Source organism: Lepidochelys olivacea, assembly GCF_965140295.1.
Source record: "Lepidochelys olivacea isolate rLepOli2 genome assembly, chromosome: 4".
Lineage (NCBI taxonomy): Eukaryota > Metazoa > Chordata > Testudines > Cheloniidae > Lepidochelys > Lepidochelys olivacea.
This window is the reverse complement of record NC_140414.1, coordinates 25,850,019-25,871,736: the sequence shown is the minus strand read 5'-3', so window position 1 is coordinate 25,871,736 and position 21,718 is coordinate 25,850,019. Positions and strand designations below refer to the sequence as shown.

The window sequence follows — 21,718 nt, the reverse complement described above, 5'->3', positions numbered from 1 at the left end:
AGCTCAAGTAAAAAAAATTTTTTTTTTAAACCGACTGATTTTGCATATGCAACTATTGTGCCTGCAAACGTGCCTGGTCAAAAACAAGGCCCTGACTGAAAATGTGGTCCTATCACCCAAGCACCATCTTTTACATTTGTTACTCCTCATTATTTGCTTACTAGTAGGGTGAAGGCCGATGGGAAACTTTATGGAAAGCATCAAGTTAACTGCCTTTAACCGCACAGGTCACCGAGGGCCTGTTACAAAGTCCAGTGAAGCCAACAGAAAGACTCCGATTGACTTCACTGGGCTTTGGCTCAGGTCCCTGCTGCACAACAGAAGTTGCTGGATAACTTAAGTCTCGACCAGCAGATGTCCTGCCTCAAAGGCATTTTTTTCTGGAGCAGCAAAATCTTAGAAGGTAATATAAATAACTTAAAAACTTAGGCCAAAGTAGTGCATTTTGTAAATGAGCAAGTAAAATTAGCAAACGCACTGAAAAAGCAAAGACGCTATAGCACAATCTCTGCTTTATTTTGTTATCTGGGGTTTTAACATACAAATCATTGCAAACAACAAACAAGTAGGCTACTTTGTAATAAACAATGATGTCTTAAGAAGAAAAGGAGGACTTGTGGCACCTTAGAGACTAACCGATTTATTTGAGCATAAGCTTTCGTGAGTAATCAGAAACCTCACACCCTAGTCTCTGCTTTTCTACCAGGGGAGAGCATGCTGATTTTTGGTCAGCAAGATTTTGCTAGACAGACTCACAGGAACCAAGAAAAAACAAAACAAAACAAAACACTGTCTAAAAACCCATAGCGTCACTCATTCACATGCCTTGTCCTTTAAAAACATGAAGGAAAAGAGAATAATGTTGCGGAAGGAAATTGTAGAACACTCACTGCTAGAATGAAAAGCTCTGCCATTAACAACTTACACCTAGTTTGTTGCTTTTAGAATGTTCAGAATGCTTCCCCTCCGCTCTCCTGTGCTTGGAGGATGAAGAATCCTTGTGGTTGCTCTTGCTCTTCGCAGTGCGGTTATTTGTGGCAGGCAGCTGGCTGCAGGTGCTGCTCTCACCCTTGTGTCTCTTTTGTGCCATCTTGGCTGGCTTCTGGGCAGGCTGCGCAGTAGACATTGGTGGCAGAGGTGGTGGTAGCAGGAGCTCTTTCTTCAGTGTCTCGCATGGAAATTTGGATACTCTGGAGATGGAAAATGAACTTACCATTTAGGGCGTTCATGGTATATAATACAGTGCTTTAAAAAAATAGTGAATTACATGGTGTAATGATTCTGTTTATTCAGCTGATGACTCTGGAAATGTGAGATGACGAATTAAAAAAGAATCCATTAAAAGCAAGAGGAAACTTTAGGGACTTTCTGGAGATTTAGAAAACTTGTCCTCAACTGTCAACAACATGCAGGAAAATCATATTTGAAGCAGCAATAAAGACAAAATTTCAGGTTTGTTATCAGAGGAAAATGTTACAGCTAAATGACTTGGGATTTAAGAAGAGCAAACATAAGAACTTACAAATGGCCATACTGAGTCAGACCAAAGGTCCACCTAGCCCAGCATCCTGTCTTCCGACAGCGGCCAATGCCAGGTGCCCCAGAGGGAATGAACAGAACAGGTAATCATCAAGTGATTCATCCTATCGCCCATTCCCAGCTTCTGGCAAAGAGAGGCTAGCGTCACCATCTCTGCCCATCCTGGCTAATAATCATTGATGGACCTATCCTCCATGAATTTATCTTGTTCTTCAGAATTCTATCCTGTTATAGTCTTGGCCTTCACAACACCCTGCAACATAGCCACCTTCCCATTTCTTCCTTCTTCGTGGATTTATGAGAGACTAGAATCTCTGAGAAAGGACATCGGGAATGGTGCAAGCTACCACAGCACGTTGTTTTTTCAAAGTGGCTTACCACAGCACTGGCCTTCTTCCTTATTTTGCAGAATGCATTCTCTGTCCCTAACATCAGATAGAGTTCCTCATTACCTCAGATCATATCCTTTCATTAAATTAAGCGGAAGTGAAGACTAGCCAGTTAAATTAGCTTGCACATAACTGCTGAAATAGAGACCACTGTTCAAGGGACAGGGACTTACCAGTTTTGCTCTGTAGTTAGAGAATGAGGTTACTACTAGTGCTAGTTTGGAACTTTTGGACAAAACATTTTTCCATTGCAAAATGAGGGGTGGGGGGGTTTGACTCTGTACCCTGATGGTCAGAGCACTCACCTAGAATGTGACATCCTGGTTGAAGTTCCTGCCCTGAATCAGGCATTAGGTCTGATTATAGGCCATTCTGAGGTGTTGTGTTTTTGTTTTTCATGAGGTTTCATTTTCATCCCAATGTGAATGGACACAAATATCAGAGACTTTTTGGAAAACAGAATTCTTATCTTTGGGCCAGCCCTAGTTACAATCAGTTTGCAGCGTCTCTCATCATCGCAGGCCAGATTTAAAACCAGTGAACTTTAGAAGCTGTGTACCTCATCTGTAAACCTCACTTAACTGGCCACTACCTTTGCAGCTTCTTTGGGTTGCCAAAATGGTATAAGGTATCTGGAGTGGAACAGGGAATCTGGCCCCATGATCTTTAATGACTGGAGTCCAAAAGAAAACACCAAAATAAATGAAAAACCAACCCATTCGACTATCTCCTTCAGGAGACGAGACAAGTTGTGGCCTTGTACCATGCCCTAAAGCAGAAGTCCTCAAACTGTGTGTCAAGGTTCCTTCCCCACTCTGAACTCTAGGGTACAGATGTGGGGACCTGCATGAAAAACCTCCTAAGCTTATCTTTACCAGCTTAGGTCAAAACTTCCCCAAGGTACAAAATATTCCACCCGTTGTCCTTGGACTGGCCGCTACCACCACCAAACTAATACTCGTTACTGGGGAAGAGCTGTTTGGACGTGTCCTTCCCCCCAAAATACTTCCCAAAACCTTGCACCCCACTTCCTGGACAAGGTTTGGTAAAAAGCCTCACCAATTTGCCTAGGTGACTACAGACCCAGACCCTTGGATCTTAAGAACAATGAACAATCCTCCCAACACTTGCACCCCCCCTTTCCTGGGAAATGTTGGATAAAAAGCCTCACCAATTTGCATAGGTGACCACAGACCCAAACCCTTGGATCTGAGAACAATGAAAAAGCATTCAGTTTTTTACAAGAAGACTTTTAATAAAAAATAGAAGTAAATAGAAATAAAGAAATCCCCCCTGTAAAATCAGGATGGTAGATATCTTACAGGGTAATTAGATTCAAAACATAGAGAACCCCTCTAGGCAAAACCTTAAGTTACAAAAAAGATACATAGACAGAAATAGTTATTCTATTCAGCACAATTCTTTTCTCAGCCATTTAAAGAAATCATAATCCAACACATACCTAGCTAGATTACTTACTAAAAGTTCTAAGACTCCATTCCTGGTCTATCCCCGGCAAAGACCAGCATACAGACAGACACAGACCCTTTGTTTCTCTCCCTCCTCCCAGCTTTTGAAAGTATCTTGTCTCCTCATTGGTCATTTTGGTCAGGTGCCAGCGAGGTTACCTTTAGCTTCTTAACCCTTTACAGGTGAGAGGAGCTTTCCCCTGGCCAGGAGGGATTTCAAAGGGTTTTACCCTTCCCTTTATATTTATGACACTGTGGCTTGAGACCCCAAAGTGAGTCATGATCCCGTTTTAATGGGGTCACCAGGGCTGGTGTTAGACTTACTGGGGCCCAGGGCCGAAGCCTGAGCCCCATCACCCAGGGCCCAATCCCTGGGTGGCAGGGCTCAGGTTGCAGGCCCCCAACCTGGGGCTGAAGCCCTTGGGCTTCAGTTTTGGGCCCCCCACCCTGGCTGGGATAGCAGGGCTCAGGTGGGCTCAAGTTTTTGATCCCCCCTCCTGGGGTTGTGTAGTAATTTTTGTTGTCAGCAGGGGCTCGTGGTGCAATGAAGCTTGAGAATCTCTGCCCTAAAGAAACTCCAGCTCTTGTTGGGCCCAAGGCAGAAGCACATTCCAGAACCGAAGGCCTTCCACTAATAATGCCCTGCTGCGAACACCCAGACATTTAAATGTTGGGACTGTCAGCGCAAAGACCTCACCCAATATCAATTGCCTTAGTGTTTTCCCTGCAGAGAAGCTGTCTGCTCAGATAGCTAGACCCAAGCCATGAAGACATTTATAGACTGAAGTCAATTACTTTTGGTTCAATTCAAAGTAATAGGACACCACTTCAGCTGGTGCAGATCTGGTTTTATAGGCCCCCTCCAGCTGATGCAGCCAAGCAGATGGGTAGCTGCAGGCTGTATTAGTTGTAGCCTACAAGTCATCTACACTCATGCAAAGTGCATTGCAACCATTGCATTGAGGCGTTACAAAGGCATGGATAACTTTGGCAAATCTAAGAGAAACGTTGCAGCTATACTGCCAGATGCTGAGGAAAGACGACATTTTTGGATACTAATGCCAGCTGGAACTCTCAAGGTACAAGACACACCCCAGAATTGTGAATGTTTTGGATAAAAGATGGACCAACTGCCCTAATAATGGAAGTAGGAACAAATTCCAAACCAAAAAGCACATCTGTTCTCTGGATAAGGTTTTTGCTAGTCTACTCTCATCCAAGTCCCGATCTTGGCAATGCACTGAGAAAAGGAGGGACACTGCACTATCTGGGTGTGATTAAAGCCAGAAAGTTGCATGTCATCTGCGTACGGAAGACAGCACAGGCCACATCTTCCCATTCTCCTCAGCAGCCTCACATATGCAAAGGGTGACAGAACAGAGCCCTTCAGAACCCACAAGCCACTTAGAACACATGTTCAGTCATCCAACACCACCAACTGTGACCTCTCGGACGGGAAAGAGTAGGACTTCTCAAAATAGACACGGTCTACCCAGCTAGGTTCTGTAGGCAAGTTGCCAAAACCACATGGTTAGCAGTATCAAAGACGGCTGACAGACCTAATTGTATCAGCAGTAACACCCGATTTTTGTCCATCATTAGGTGATCACCACTAACAAGACAACTGTGGCCTCCATATCAGAACCAAGCCAAAAACCAGAGACATCAAGGAAATCCGAGGCTGCTAGATGACCAAGTTCTTTATCACAACCTTCACAATATTCTTCTAAGCAAGAAAAGTTAGACAAGGTAGCACAATTAGGTGAGCCACTTACGCCGTGATCCAAAAAAGCACTGAAGCACAAACTTAACTTTAAACATGTTCATAGTTCCATAGAAATCATGTGCTTAAAGTTAAGCGTGTGCTTAAGTGCTTTGCTTGACTGGAGTCTTAGAGTGCAAAGACAGTTCATAGCATGCCAGAAGCCTCTCCTCTAAGGACAGAGCTATTGGTCAATCAGGGGACTGGCAATCACAGCTTCTGGGTTCTCTGTCCTGCTGTACCTGCTAACTCTCATGTGTGATCTTGAGTAAGTTACTTCATTGCTTTCTGCCTCAGTAAAATGGGTTCCGTGCCATCCTACTTCACAGAGGGTTTATGTGCCTTAATTGTTTGTAAAGCACTGCAATCCTGATTTTAAAAAACTGCTCTGAGTAGGAGTATAAAGTCTGCATGCACAGCTTCCAAAAAATAAAAATGATTGCTGAGGCGGAAAGGTGATGGGAAGGAACCAGGAGAGCAAGGAAAAGAAACAAAACAGCCCGATATATCCCAAAGAGCTCAAATCCAGATTTTAAAGGTATGTGCATATGTTGTTGGCAGCAAGTTGTAAAGATAAATTTGCACCGTATTGTATTTCAGATAGCATATACAGCACATTAAGCAATACCATCCTCGCAGGGAGACAAGGGGAAGCCACTCCTCACCAAAACCTTTTTTTTAAAAAGAGCTCAAGTTCACGCTTTTTTCTGGCATCTTTATACTCACTTCATTTTACTGGCGTCTCTGTAACTTGAAGACAACGATTTGGTTTCTTTCTCCAACTTGATTTTCTTCTTATCAGTCTCTTTCTCCGCTTCTCCCTGTTGAAAGCAAATCACCACCACTTAGACTCTACATACACATGTAAAAGTGCAGGCCAACATAGCTAAATTTGATTTCCTAATGTTAAAAGAAAAATACTAAAAATCCCAACATGCAAATCCAGATCATAGCTGATTAATCTAAACTTCAGCTTCCTTGAAAAGAATTCCCAATGACATGAGATTGATTCTGGTGGATGGAGTGGAAATACTTCCTCCCCACCCCCTGTGCCGCAAAAGAAAAAGGTAAAATATTTTCTGACTCATGCTTGTGACAGCAAGTATTTCTAAATTGGCTCTTGGTGTTTTGTTGCTAATGAATATGAATCATACAGAGCAATATAAAGCATATAAAAATTCCTTCCAGCTATGTCATCAATGGTAAGGGATTGTATTTTGTGATATGCCTCACTTGCCAAAAAGGAAAATAAAGCACACGGAAGAGTTAAACCACACAGATTGTCCCAAGGTCATTTCAACAGGAATAAGATACAGGGAGAAACTGGGGGAAAAAAATGTTTGGAACAATTATCCATATGCTCTAAAAAAAAATACCAGCTTCTCAGGCAAAGAGATATACAGACAGAGCTGGTTAAATAAGATTTTAAAAATGTATTACAAGATCTGTGGTAATCATGTGTGTATATTTGTTGAATTATCAAGGGTGAAAAACTTAAAAACTATTTTAATATGGAAATACTGCAAAATTTGAATGAGTTAATCAATCTGCCCTGCCCACATAGCAGTTGGTACTAACCAAACGCATGTGAAGATTCTCTCTAAAAAGATGAGGGCATCACCTCATAAAGGGCTCAGTGCTGTGAGGTACCAATTGCCCTCAACTCTCATTGACTTCAAAAGGTATGCAATACCTCACAGGATTGGACATTTTATGAGTTGATGGCCCGTTTTTTTTTTTGTTTGTTTTTAAAGAGCATCTCTTTAGATCACCAAGCTCCCAGTCTGTCAAACTCCTTAACTGAGAAACTGGGGTAGCGCACAGAGCCATCTGGCCGCACCTTGGAGCCGGAGTGGGGACATGTTTCCGGGCGCTGCTTGCAGTAAGCGCCACCCGGAGCCCTCAACCCTGAGCCTGCCCCACACCCCAATCCCCTGCCACAGCCCTGATCCCCCTCCTGCCCTCCGAACCCCTCATTCCCAGCCCCACCCCAGAGCCCTCACCTGCCTGTGCCCCAACAGCCTGCCCCATCTCTGATTCCCCTCCTGCCCTCTGAACCCATTGGTCCCAGCCCGGAGCACCTTCCTGCACCCAAAACCCCTCATCCCAGAGCTCTCACCCCCGCCACTCTGAACTCCTCATTTCTGGCCTCACCACAGAGCCCACACCCCCAGCCGGAGCCCTCACCCCCTCCCACACCGCTACCCCCAATTTCATGAGCATTCATGGCCCGCCATACAATTTCCATACCCTGATGTGGCCCTCAGGCCAAAATGTTTGCCCACCTCTTCTGTAGAGGCTTGTGCAATTCCCCCAGCAAGCCAGTGAAAGTTAATTTTTCAACCTGGCCCCAATAAATCCAGCAAAAAATTGCAAAAGGCCAATTTTTTTTTTCTTTACATAAATTAATTAGTCTCCTCTCCCTGAAGGTGTTCTTGAGAGTCAAGTCACTCATCTCTCTGCTCTCCTGGGGACAGAGCAGAAGAGACAGACTTACCTTTCAAAACTGGAGTTCTCTCTCACTTCCCCACAGTACAGATTTCTGGGTTCTCAAGTTTTTCCACCATTCCTTAGCAAAATAGGGGAAAGTGCCCTGTGTTCGATGGCCCCTTCCTCTCAAAAAAGAGTAGCTAATTCTCTTCCCAACAGCATAAAAATACTGCTATTCTCCCTCCAGTTGAGAGCAAATAATCTGGTGTTTCCTGAATAGTTAGGAAGAGCTGGGAATAGGCCCTGATGTAGCCATGATGAGTATACTCACCATGTGAACTCACTGTGCACATTGTAATGTACTGACTGTGTATATATGACATTATCCTCTAGGAGCGGGCACTCAGAGGAGTTAAAGGACCTACTGCTACTTCAGCTGAAGGAGCCGTCCTTGAGCTCAAGTGACAGAAGCATTTCCTTTTGTACTGAAGGACTAGGTTTTCAGTCCCAGCTCTGCAGATTAACTGTGTATTTTATATATCAATTGTTTCTTTTATCCGCAGCACACAGATTCTTTCCAGTATTTCAGAGCAGGTTATAGAGCAGAAGTACCATACTAAGGGTTAACTTTCTCTGTGCTTTTTAGGCCCCTACAGCTGCGACTATAGTTGTCAGAGAACACTTCAATTCACTTAACAAAGAAAATAGGTCTCCTTTTGAACAGACCAGCCCAGAAGAAGTTGGGCCCGAGGCTGGGTCTACACTCAGATTTTGTACTGGTATAATCATTTCAGTTAGAGGTATGATTTCTTTCCCCCAAATAAATATACAACTACAAATCCTAATATGGATGCAGTTATACTAAAGATTTGGTATGGGTGTAGCTATTCCTTTCCTATACAGAAATAAGCCACAGCAGTATTAGCATCTTTATATCAGTATAACTGCATCCTTGGGTGGGGCTTTGCCAGGGGGAGGGTATTGTAGAGTAGAACCTCAGAGTTACGAACTGACCGATCAACCTTATTTGGAACCAGAAGTACGCAATCAGGCAGCAGGAGACCAAATAAAGCAAGTACAGTACAGTACTGTGTTAAACGGAAACTACTAAAAAAATAAAGGGAAAGATTTGACAAGATTTAAAAAAAAAAGATTTGACAAGGTAAGGAAACTCTCTGTGCTTGTTTCATTTAAATTAAGATGGTTAAAATCAGACTTTTTCTTCTGCATAGTAAAATTTCAAATCTGTATTAAGTCAATGTTCAGTTGTAAACTTTTAAAAGAACCACCATAACATTTTGTTCAGCTTTATGAACATTTCAGAGTTACTAACAACCTCCATTCCTGAAGTCTCTGTAACTCTGAGGTTCTACTATACTGCTTTATACAACTTGTGTGTGCAAACAAGGCCTAAGACACCCATCTCTGCTGAAGTGGAAGAGTTCTCACTGAGGGCATCCCTACAAGCAGGAGACAGAGGTACTCTCCTGCAACTGATATTGAATGGGTTATACAGATGAATGCACAGCAAGGGAAGCATTTCAAATACCATGCTCCTTGTAGCAAAAAAGGCACCGTAGCCTCCTCCACTTACAAGTGTTGCTTTGGCTAAATTCAATTAATTGAAAGAGGGAGAAATCCAGAGAAACATTAGCAAAACCAGAGATTACATATTCCTAGAGCTGGTTGAAATTTTTTAACTAGAAAGATTTTATTTTCTGAAAAATGGCCTTTTTTGACAACACAAGATTTTGCTAAAAGCTTTCTGAATATTTTGTGACTTTTTAAAAAACAAGAACATTCCTGAACAGTTATTGATATTAATAATTTGCTGAACTGGTTTTTAATAAATAAAAATATTTAATAACTGGTTTGATAATAAAATTTTAATTTAAATTTGATTATTTGAGGGAGGGGATGAAAAACATGAAATGTTATTAAAATTTCTCCCTCACCTCCACATTCCTTGCCAATTGAATAACACTGCTACCATTGCAAGAATGCTCCTCTCCCTCTCACCTTTCTCTTTTTGAGAGACTTGTTAGGAGTTTCTGTGCTTTTCTTTTCCAAATCCTGCTTCCTCGCACTTGGGAGCTCTTTACCATCAAGTTTCTTCTGGCGACTCCCTTTCCCAGGTGGCTGTGGAATTCTTGAAAGGAGACACAGCTCAATTTTAACCACAAGAGCATGAGGGACTGGGAAATCCCTCAGGGGCGATAACAACGTCTTATCCCTGATAGGCAAGAGAAGTTTGTCTCTATGGAAGTCTTCTCTGACCACAATGGCAGGCTTTTTGCCACTAGTCCTGGTGGGGGTGGCGGGCTTCTGGATTTGAGCTACAGGGCTGAGAGGGAAATGTTCTGGGGCACCACCAACCACAATGTCTTTCACAGGCTTAGAGTCCAAAAATGCTTTTGTAATGGCTTGGTGTGAGCTCTTGTGCTTTTTCTTTTCCAAGGGCTCTTGCACTGTTGGTTTCAATTCTTTTTTATCTCTGGATTTTGGCCTCCCTTTCGTTTTTACTTTGGGCTTGTTTCTGGAAGACTGGTCTTTAATCCCATATGGACCAGGCTCACTTTCCACTTTAAGGTTTCCCCTGTGAGCCTCTTGCAGTGGGGCCTTGCTGGGCTTCTTGGTACCAACTGTGAGCCTCTGAGAGGGCTCCTCAGTGCGCGTGGGAGACTTCTGGCAGGTCCGTTTGCTAGGAAGATGTACCCCTTGGGGAGCCCTGGTTATTTTGCTTGAGTTTTTGGGGTGCAACTCATTTGATTCAGAACGTTCATGAGAGCTGCTGCTGCTGCTTTTCCCTTGACCCTTGCTCTCCTGATGACCAGGCCTATGGACAACTTCACTGGGATTCTCATTTGGTGCTGCTGGTTGGTTCACCTTGGTTAGCCAGTTGTCCAGCTGCCATTTATTTGACGTTGGTGGGTCAGGCTGTAAAGAAAAAAAGTTTTATGGGAGTTATCTCTATGGATTATTCTGATGCCTGACATATTAGATGCTATCAAAACCCATTAAATTTTACCCCTACTAGTAAAGATATAGGAAATATAAGAACTTAAGAGAGAGGACACACTGAGAAGCTTTTGAACAACATCAAAACAAAAAGTCCTCTCTTTTTGCATAGGGATAATCTGACTATTCATATCAGACTCCTGATCTCAGACAAGCTTCACCTTTGTATCAGTAAGAGACCTTTCATTCTCCATAGAAGTTTGGCCTTGGGTTGCCCTGTGCCAGAAGCAAACATTGTTGGCTGATTACCCAGTGCTGCTGACCCAATGTGAGTTAGGATAGTGACTGTGAAATGTAACTCACTTGTATCTTTAAAGCACTCTTCAGCTACAATGAAAGTTATTTCCCACCCCTCTTAGGGCACCTAGAGCTATTTTGTATCTATGGACTGGAATTGAGGTTAGAGTGAAAGATAGTGGGGGGAAAAACTTTGATGTGGGAATGTATGTCAGAAACTGCAAATGAAGGGAATTATCGCTACAGGCCCACTCTAAACTCTTCTGCTGCCAAATGACCTTCAGGTGCATTCCAGCAGCTGGGAATCCACAGAGCACAGAGATGGCCCCAGCCATGTTCCTTTTTTTCCAGCCATGCCCTTACACCAGAGAATAGCAGTCCTGGAGGATTCCCCTAGACTAGGCAGTCCTCACTAGCCAGATTCCCTGGGTTTAAGTCTGATTTGTACTGGGGAATACGTCTTCACTGCAAACACACACAAAAAGGTGAGTTTTCAACTCAAGTTAGCTAACTTGCAGATTTATTATGAGTTAGTAGATAGTATTAACCCCCCAGGCTCTGCTGTAGTGTTTGACTCAACCTGCTAACTACAACTGCCTTGTCCTCACTAACATTTTAGCTTGCGTAAAGATTTTTTTTTTTTTTTTTGCAGTGAAGACTTCACTTGAGACTTGGATCCATAAGTGTAAGAGTGTACCCAGATTGCTGGGTTCTGTTTGATTCTTTATACGCTTCCCTGCTACTGCCAGCTGTTATTTGTGGTTTGTGCTTTCCTACATGTTTTCATTGCCTAACACCACCTTACTCAAGGTGGTAAGAGACCATAAAATAAGAAAGCAACGACTCTCAACAGGTCTTTAAGCAATCGCTTTTGTCTGTGATGAAGTTTTCTATATGTATTCAGTAAGTGAAATGTACTAACAGCCTTGCTCTCAGTTTACTTCAGGAGCTGCTGAAAGGATGAACTATAGCAAGAAAAGGACATAACATTCAATGGAAATTATCTGGTTAGTTCTTCTCCTTTCCCATCACCTAGTAATCTCAAGACAAGACAGCTAGGTTTATATATAGGAACAAAAGCATAACACTTATTTCCTTCAAATAGCACCTGAATTTTATCTGAACTTTACTCAAATGAAATCTGCAATCACACAAATTGGTGTATGTTGGGAATGGGGTGGAGAAGTATTTGTTTTTCAAGATTCCCGTGTCTTCTGTGCCAATAAACCTCAGTTTTGCCCAAATAATCTCCCTATATGTGTGCTCCTACACTTGTAATAGGAGAAAAAATTAGATTACAGGGTGCAAGAGGGCTGGGAAGAACAGAAGAAAATGTAAATTGCTATACCCTGACTGATGCATAAAGTGCTGCTGAATCTGCATGTATGTTCAGAAATGTAGCCATGGGATACCATTTTACACCATTCTGTTAATTTGGAAACATTTTGTAGGTTCCCTCTTTCCCCCACTACACCACTGACGGAGAGATACAGTGTTTCAATGACATGTTGCACATAGCACAGCAATGCGCCTAACGCTTAACAGGGACTTGGAAAATATATTTTCATTTTGGAAGCAATCTGAAAAATGCCTCTGGTCTTGATTATGAAACTATGAAGCATTATCTTGAGTTCTGTTAGCTAACTTTCCCAACTAGGTCAATAAGGCCTCCAAAGCACCAGTAGGGCAGAAAAGCAAGCCAAGCTCAACAGCAGTGAGTCCAGGCACATTCCAGTGGAGACTTCCCACAGGTCTGATCATTTCAAACGAAATCTAAGAGAGAGGTTTCACCTCATCAAACGCAGCTGCCATTCGATTTCAGAAGGAAATGCACTGTTCTAAGAAAGAACAACCTTGCTTTAAATAGCAAAAAACTGGTTTCACAATAAAACAGCTCTCAAATAAAGGATCCATAATAATTACATACACAAAGATGAGCCTGAAACATTGAAGTCAAACACTGACCCAAACTACTGGAAAGTTTGGATGCTGGAGGTTTGGGTCTGGCCCATTTCTAGGGGGAATACTGCAGGCCATACTTGAAATGGGGAAGAGAGCACCAATCATGCAAGGATTTTGAAACATTCTTTCCGAAGCCCAATTATCCTGTGACCAAGGCCTATTTGACTTTCAAAGCCTGTTAAACAGCAAGTGAGAAAGTTCACAGAAGTGGCGTGGGGATTAAAAGAACCTGCATATAGAAGAGGATGACATTTTATCCCAAGGCTGCTTCCCTGTAACTATTTTGGCATTAGGTGAGTGAGGAGTCAGAAGCGGTAAGCTTGGTTAAGCCTCGCTACCTCCCTTGCATTCACCACACAGTACCTCAGACGTAGAAGTTCTCGGTGGCTCGTTCGCTTCGCTGTCACTCGAACTGCTCTCACTCTCTGAATCTGAAGAGCTGTCTGAGTCACTGGTGCTCCCTGACTCCACACTGCTGGAATGTGCTGATGCCGCACTCTCGGGCTGCGATTGTGAGGCACTGCAAGGCCATCAGGAGATAAAATTAGAAAGCAGCATGGGTGAAAGTTTTATATTTTCATTGACATGGCAACATTTGGAATTAAAACAACTTACATTTTGGCACTGGTGAGAAGGCAAAGAATTCATTACCATACCATAAAAGAAAGGTAATGACTCAAAATAAACCCTCCCCTGAGCCAGATGAACTTGTGAGCAAAGTTTCACCTGGTACTATAACAGGTTGGGAAGCTCTATTTATATGGCAAAAATAAAAATGGTCACTGAGATTTTTCAAGTCTAGGTTTTCGAAAGACCAATACTCAATGGGACTGACAGATGCCAGTTAAATAGCTAAAGAAGTATGAGAGAAAATTAGTTTTCCTGAAAAGGTTTTACACACACACACACACACACACACACTCTTCACTGTATTTGCCTCCTTTGGTTTCCATTTCATCAGAAGCATTATTTAGTAAACTGCCATGCTAAAGTGGCATATTACCCCCAGAACACCCATCCCTTCAGAGCTCACTTCTGAAGTCTGCCTAAAACAGAAATGTACTAAGTTCAGTGGGAGTTGGGACTTACAAGCACAATGCATGTTTTGGAAAGGGGTTAAAAATAAAAATCACAGTATTAACCTAAGAAAACTCCCACGTCAACACCGATACATTTGCATGAGTTGCAGTCAGTTTTCTTGCTGATCCAGAGACTCATACTGACAGAAAGCTACATTTTAAGTGCTCTCCCAGAAGCAAATTGATTATCACTGCCCAAAATCGTCATGCCCTTCTGCAAGGCTGACTTTGTAGACCATTATTCTTTGCTTGAAGAATATAGTTAACAGGCCAAAAATGTGGTCTATATTTAAGCTGTCTCCATTTGGAAGGGTTCTGAGCTTTTTCCTTTTTTTAAAAAAAATCATATGCCCATTCATTCCACCTTGAACACTGCTGCTGACTAGCTGCTTAAAAGATTGTATCAGCAATGCTCAGCTGTCATATCAGGAGGAGCTGAAGCAACTTGAAGTCTAGTTTACCCCTTTGCTGTACTTTGCATATGCAACTGTTTCTGGCTTCTTAGTGACTTAAAATCAGACATACACATTACTTGCCAATGTGGAATTGCCTATAATACCAGCTCAAGTAGGAACCTAAACACATTGGCCTAGGGGGGCAGGAAGAGTTAGAGGTGTAAACCCTTGACCTATTTATCCAGCCTCAAGACAAAAGGAAATTTTGCTTTCAGTTTAAAAAAAAAAAATTAAGGCCAATTTTCAGACCTGTATCGATGTTAGACACACAAGTCCAAATTGAGGCATCTAAATAAGTAGACTGATTTTCAGTGGTGCTGAGCACCTCTCATCGCTCGCTGAGTCTATGACAGCTGCAGGTGCAAATTTTTGAAAAAAAGTCAAATCAATTAATTAGGTGCTTTAACATTAGGCCCTCGGGCCCAAGTTCTCAATCCTTACAGCTGCAAAGATGACCTTACAGGCATAGCCTCCTCTCCTCCTTCCCCCCCATCACCTCCTCCCCAAACGCTGTATTAGCCTAAAACAGCAGTTTGCGAAGAGATTAGAAATGCCTCTATTCATCCCAGCTGAATGTTAATTCTGAAGCTCTTAATGATGAGTGTTGAGTTTCAAAAGCACAAATGGTAAAAAAAGAAAAAAATCAAATGAGAGTTAGGCAGATGACTCGTTTGTGCTTTTGGAAATCTCCCTAAAACCCCTCAAATAATATAAATGCATTACTGCATGTGTATTTATCATATGCAGTTACTGCAACTATGCACACAAACTGAGCAAAATGCACATGCAAGTGGCAAAGTAAGACAAATAGACAAATAGTGGAGGTCCTGAAAATGCCATCTTTGCCCCATTGAAAACAGTAAAAACTCTAATAACTAAAAGGTCTGTTATTTCATAAGGACCATGTTTCTACTCTTGACCTCAGTGCAAACCTCCTATTATTATCCACAGGAGATCCATTGGGGACTGAGGGTACCATTTGGCTCTAACAACTTTATAGCTTTGGTCCACTGACCAAAATGAAAAATTTAATTCAGCTCTTTCCATAGCTTGAGCTTGATTCACTTGTGTTATACGTTGCATACATGCATATAGATACATATATCTATCTCAAAGAGCACACGAGGACAACACTCTACATTCTCATAACTTTCCGTATCAGATGAGTTTCTCCTCTGACTTGCATAATCACTTTAATTAGCTGTCTTTTGACCAATTACTTTTACACCACACTAGAGCAAAAACAGCAACCAGATTAATTTACATTTATTAAAGGTTTCGAATATTTCTTGACTTCAGTGAAAGCTATCAGAAGAGCGTGAGCAAACAGAAATGAACCTCGAAACATCAGCTAAACCTGGCTAAGCACCGCAACCAATGAATTAAACTTCCAGAATACGCTAGTCAATCAGTCAGTACTTTTCCCTTTGCCTTCTAACTCGCTCGCTCATTCATCTGTACAAAGTGCCACGGGCCAGGTCCTCAGCTGGGGCATGTCAGCAAAGCTGCTTGGTTTAATTCCATGGAGCTGCTCCACTTCACACCAACTGAGGATCTTCAAAAATCAAAATAACCTCCATCCTCCCCCATTCACTGCTGTGTACAAAGTATCAGGCACATTCTTCTTCCTGTTGCTCTAGTTAGTAGTTCTGGAACAAACAGTACCTTGGAGGAGCAGATGAGGGAGGTGGCTTTTCAGAGACCTAAGTATTTGAACAAAGAAAGAGGGGAGGGGGGGAAGGTTAGGTTAAATAGTACAGATCACACCGATTTAAAGGGATTTCTGTGCGTGTAGTATAATATAAAATGTCATACTGACCCGATCATCATCACTGTCTTCACTATCGCTGAGCTGGAGGTCATCTCGTAGCATTCTGAAAGACCAAAAAAAAAAAAAAAGAAGAAGAAGAAGAAGAAGAAGAAAGAGGGACATATAGATGGATATGCTTTAAAAAGGCAGACTCTAAGAACAAAACCTGACCCTTCCGAAGTCGCGTGTCTCGTTCTGATCCCATACTTCAAAAAAAATTGGGATTTTGTTCCAAGATTTAAAACATTCTAGTATTAAATGCCATTATTACCTAAATAGACTGTAATACATTACCTAGCTCTTCCACCTTACACATCTCAAAGTATTTACAAGGGAGGTCAGTAGCATTGTACCCATATCACAGATGAGGAAATTGAGGCACAGAGGAGAAGTGACTTGTCCAAGGTCAGCCAGCAAGCCATTGGCAGAGCTAGGCAAGTGCTCTATCCACTAGGCCATGATGCTTCCTGACAGAATAGGAAAGTTTTTTTGCAGGCACTAGAAGCAATGTATGGGCATTCACATTGTTTTTCTTGGATTACGATTACTTCCATTATCACATAAGTTCTCTTTTTGCAACTGAAGCCTCTAACTCAAGAATGCCTAAACCAATGCCAAGTTCAAGCTGAAACCCCCCCCACCGCAATCTTCTTCCTCCTTTACGTAACAGGATGTCATGCTCCTGCACATCACACTAGGAAACATAATATTTAGTGCAATAAAGAGAAATACTAACAAATTCTGCTCTGATGTCACTGGGAGCAGAGAATGTGCAACAGAATTTGGTCATAACTTATTAACAAATATGTAGATGACTATCAGAGTAGGACTCTTCCAGTTGTCTCAGAGCATTAGGAAGAAAACAGTGCCTTGAAAAGGGGCGGCAAAAAATAGCTTGAGTCCCACTGCGTTTTTTTTTTCTTCTTTCTGATGTATGAAGGCAGCCTGAAAGTCTACTGACCAAAAAAATCCTCCTAACTCAAAAAACTAGAAATGCAAGTCTTAGATACCCAGAGAACTAGTGACATGATATTTCAAAAGAGAAGAGACTTAAAGCTAAGGGACTAAGAGGGAAAGGAATTTTTATTCAGACAGTTTAAAAAGCATCCTTTGTTTTAAATCCCTGTTCAAACTAATGCTGAATGATCATTTGGGAAAAATGATTGCTCTGTTAACACATCAACACCCCCAGCTCTTTAAGGTGTGAGAACTCAGAGTAAATTTCTCTGGGACCCCCAGGAAGTCCTCCAGCAAAACCAGGGAAATATAGACTTGACATTCCTGATATTTTTCAACCAAGTTTTGAAAAATCCTGTCAGGCCTTCATTTTAGTTTGTACAGAGCCTAGCACAATGTGATCCTGGTCCATGACAATGTCTCTCCTAGGTGCTACATTGATACAAATTATAAATTAGAATAAAAGGGGGCTACCAAGTCCAACTTCTAAAAAAAAATCTTTGTAGGTCACCTTTAAAGACTTTAAGCAGTTCGATATTAAGATGCTGTGAACACACTACAGTAAAGCTTAAATAAACTGAGCAATTTCTTCTTTTCAGATACCATCCCCCTCATTTAGACAAATAAGCAAGATGTAATCTTACATTTACAAAATGCCCTTCATACCAAAGCATTCAGGCAAGCACAGATACATACACACTTTCACAAATTATTTCTAAACCACTGAAATATGACCAACTGGGCTGTGGAACTTGGCTGCTGAAGTGGTGAATCCCAAATCCAAATGAAACTGCAGGAGAAATTGCCTTGTCAGCCAGATAAGATCTATTTTAACAGTGAAGCAGCAACTGGCAGTCATGGTGGAACAGTAAACCATGATTCCTCTCAGAGCGCATGAGGTTTTTCAAGCACCAAACTAAATTACCATAATTCTAACAGTAATGAGAAAAGCTACATCTTTCTCTTAAATGGGGAATTATGCATAGGGAATGAACAGGGAATAGACGCAAGTGATAGTTTTGAAGGTTTTGTTTATTTGTGTTGCTTGTTCTGCTTTTACAGTTTCCTTTAAAAAGGGTGCTAACAAATCACCCTTCTCCACTCTTTCGGCATAAAACACAAGCCCCTTCAGTTACACCACGGGAAAGTACAGTTAGTTTTCAGGAGTCAGGAAATAGGATTAAAGAAAACCCCTCCAAAACCATTTTTGCACTTCTGGAAGCTAAGCCACCTTTCTAGGACATCTCCCAGCCAAGTCAAGCAAGCTATCTGAGTACCTGAAAAGCTACTGTATTAAAGATTAAACTTCCTGCAATCCCTACAAAAAATACAGGACATACAGTAATGCAGGAGTTCCTGTGTCCCTGAGCATAGCTGTTGTCATTGAAATCAGCCACTTTTTAAGCCTTTGCTAATGAAAATAAATCGTAATGAAATCTGGCTGTTCAGCATTCATGTCGTACAACAAATACTACTCGTGAAGGAGGAGATCTGCCAAGCGATGTCAGTATAGCTGCAACCCCACAGGGATACATACAGGGAGTTCAGAGAACCTGGTTATTAATTATTTCTTTTATTTCCTGATTCCATAAAATATATATAGTTTGTAGAACCCTCCAAAGAAGAAAGAATAAGCAAAATCTATTCCATAACTCTACAGAAGGACAACTTTAGACACTTCCAACTAAATGCTAAAATTTTAGAAATTGAATAGTAATGTCAGATGCCCAACGTGTAGAACCTTAGAAACCTTATTTTCAGAAAGTCCTGAGAACCCACGCTCTAAAAATCCAGCCCCTTTAAGGTGCCCGAAACTGAGAGACCCCAAATTACTAGCCTCTTTCAAAAAATCTCATTAAACTCTTAAATGAAGAAAGCCAACTGAATTACATACTGCAAGTCAAAAATTTCTTTACCTAAATTATTTCTACCACCTTTCATTATTAAAAGAATTTTAAAGAGCCAACTTGTTACTATTTATGTTGTTTGTTTACTTCTTGCATTTTACTGAGTTTGGACAGTTTCACTTTATATACATTCAGCTTTACATTAAGAGTCTCAAGCGTTGGGTTATAAACATCACAGCGAAATGTTTTCATTGCTTTTTTCTCCCCTCTGAAAGTTCTGAACTCCTGAAAACAAAGTGATACAAAGGACTGGCCATGCGAGCCTTAACCAAACCGCTGCAATGTTTGAATGACAGTGAGCCAAACAGAGGTTCTTTGTATCTCTGGATTGGGTAAGTACCCCATATGCTGTTGGTAGTAAAGTGTAATAAATCTTTACTAATTTCATTTTTAATGACACATTCTTTTGTTTGAACATGTTCTTGCAGCTGTTAAAGCAGAGTTAAAAAAAAATCTGCTTTAAAATGCATGTGTTCCTGTGGGATTCTCACATGACTCAGAGCTTACTGGAAGTTAAACTACTTCGGTCCATTGCTTTTTGCATATGCACTAAATTAACAAATATTTTTTCCCTCTTCTCACAAATTCATCCATCCTCACTGCAAAGCCTGTGCTCCAAACCAAGGTTCTGATCCTACTAACTTTACTCACTGAGTAATCCTCACTCAAGCAAACAGTCTCGTTGCAGCTAACTTGCATGAGTAAGAGTTTGCATGATCGACCCCTAAGCAAAGCTACAAGTCTGTTTTCCAGACAAAGACTAAGCTATTCAAGTATCTGAACAGTCTTTTCCCATTAACCTACATATTCTTGCTTTCTTGTTGGAGTCTAAAGCTGGAGTGTCCTTTTCTGAAATCAACGTATTGCTAAAAGGTGCTAGAATGACCATCTTGCAAAGTGAAGTCCTCTGATTAATTACAATACAGAAACAGCACAGGGTCAGCAGTAATGCAAGGATCTACATACACTATCCTGTCTTAAAAAAAGAAAAGGAGGACTTGTGGCACCTTAGAGACTAACCAATTTATTAGAGCATAAGCTTTCGTGAGCTACAGCTCACTTCACGAAAGCTTATGCTCTAATAAATTGGTTAGTCTCTAAGGTGCCACAAGTCCTCCTTTTCTTTTTGCGAATACAGACTAACACGGCTGCTACTCTGAAACCTATCCTGTCTTAAGTGACTTTTAACTTATGGGTGTTTAAATCTCCATGACTATTCAATCCTTCATCTTTCTGAAGAGACGGGCAACCAGAATGGCTGTTTTTTTCTGGAGGGCAATGCAGCCAACTGTTCTTTAGGAATTAGACAGACCTTTGGGGAATTAGTCATTAGAAGGTGATAACTACCACCTTGAGTAAACTCTGAGCCAGCCAGCCATCCAGCAAATGTTTCATACTCCATTACCAATTTCAAACCACAAGTTTCAGGCTGCCCAGATGTTTAAAAAAACCCAAAACCCTACTAGGAACTTCTTTAAAGTCTGGGCTACAGATGCATTTCCTTCCAAGGCAACAAGACGATGTAAGAGAAAGCACTAAGACTGTTAGGAAGTCCTCTTTAAATTGCATTATTTTAAGAAGTGCCTTCCACTTAAGCTATTAGTAAATGAAACTGGTTGGTTGGCTCAACAAATAATTCTTCAAATGAGTCATGCTTTCAAATAGATAAACAGATAGCCAGTTTCCTACATAACATTTCAACAAGTTGTTAAATAGCCTACTTAAAGAAAATAAACCCAGACTAATATTTTTAAGACTTTAATTAGCTCAGTAGTTGCCATATTTTTAAGTGCTGTCGCATTCTATTCTGTAGTGTGTAGAAACTGCAGCACATGTACACACTCATTCTCTCAGAAAACCTATTTAAAAAAAAAGCTTTCTTAGGGAAGCAGTTCTAAAACTAATGTAGCATGCCAGAAAGGAACAGCTCCACTGAATGCACAAGCTGGTCTCTCTGCAGGCCTGGTTAGAGACACATTAGCGAGAATGAACTTGGCGTCTCCCCTTCTAAAAAGAAAGGCTACTTCCATTCGAATTAAGCCAGGTGCTAACTTAAGGGCCTTATTCAAGAATGAAAGCCATCTGGGAAATCCTTGTACATTCTATATAGCTGAATGCTTAATTTGGGCACACAGACGCATAGGGATTTCAACCTCTAATTAACCAGCACAAATGCTGTTTGTTTTCAGTCAACTACACTTCCTAACGTGAGCTACTCTAAGCGGCTGCATTTTCAGACAGTCACATGTATTTCGAAGAGCAAAGGAAGAATGTGCCATTGTATAAATGAAAACAAAAATCAGAGATGCATCAGTTCAAGAAGGCGGTGTAATTAAGTCTCTGGGCAAATCATGGCTTCCACCATTAGATATGCAAATCTAAGTCACTTCTCCTTCACACTGACTGGCTATGCATTTTGGTCGATTACACTTACAGACATCGTGGATACATCAACATCTGAGCAAAAACTAATTCTCATGTCCTGATAAAGCAGTCACCATTAAAAGACACATTTAAAATTAGATATTGCTGGGTGGCATCTGAGAGAATCAGCTTCCCTTTATATCTAAAATAAAATAATTCTGGGGGTAATGGCTTGTATTGGACCCAATCCTTCCTTGTGTTACACTTTGAGTAGTCATTCACACTTGTGCAAAGTGCATGAAGAACACTACTCGCTCAGAATTTACCTTTCACTGATACT

At 41.3% G+C, this 21,718-nt stretch overlaps 1 protein-coding gene across 4 annotated transcripts in view; it reads right to left on the bottom strand.

Moving 5' to 3' along the window:
* The window catches only part of AFF1 (ALF transcription elongation factor 1), a 163,609-nt gene that overhangs the window by 18,376 nt on the left and 123,515 nt on the right, over positions 1 to 21,718 (bottom strand). For all 4 annotated transcript variants that reach the window (XM_084627188.1, XM_084627190.1, XM_084627187.1 and 1 more), the window contains exons 9-14: positions 16,160 to 16,214; positions 16,006 to 16,043; positions 13,170 to 13,326; positions 9,609 to 10,526; positions 5,886 to 5,980; positions 926 to 1,190 (exon numbers count right to left, since the gene is read on the bottom strand). In XM_084627188.1, coding sequence (XP_084483314.1) covers positions 926 to 1,190; positions 5,886 to 5,980; positions 9,609 to 10,526; positions 13,170 to 13,326; positions 16,006 to 16,043; positions 16,160 to 16,214 — 1,528 coding nt within the window. The remainder of the gene's footprint in view (positions 1 to 925; positions 1,191 to 5,885; positions 5,981 to 9,608; positions 10,527 to 13,169; positions 13,327 to 16,005; positions 16,044 to 16,159; positions 16,215 to 21,718) is intronic.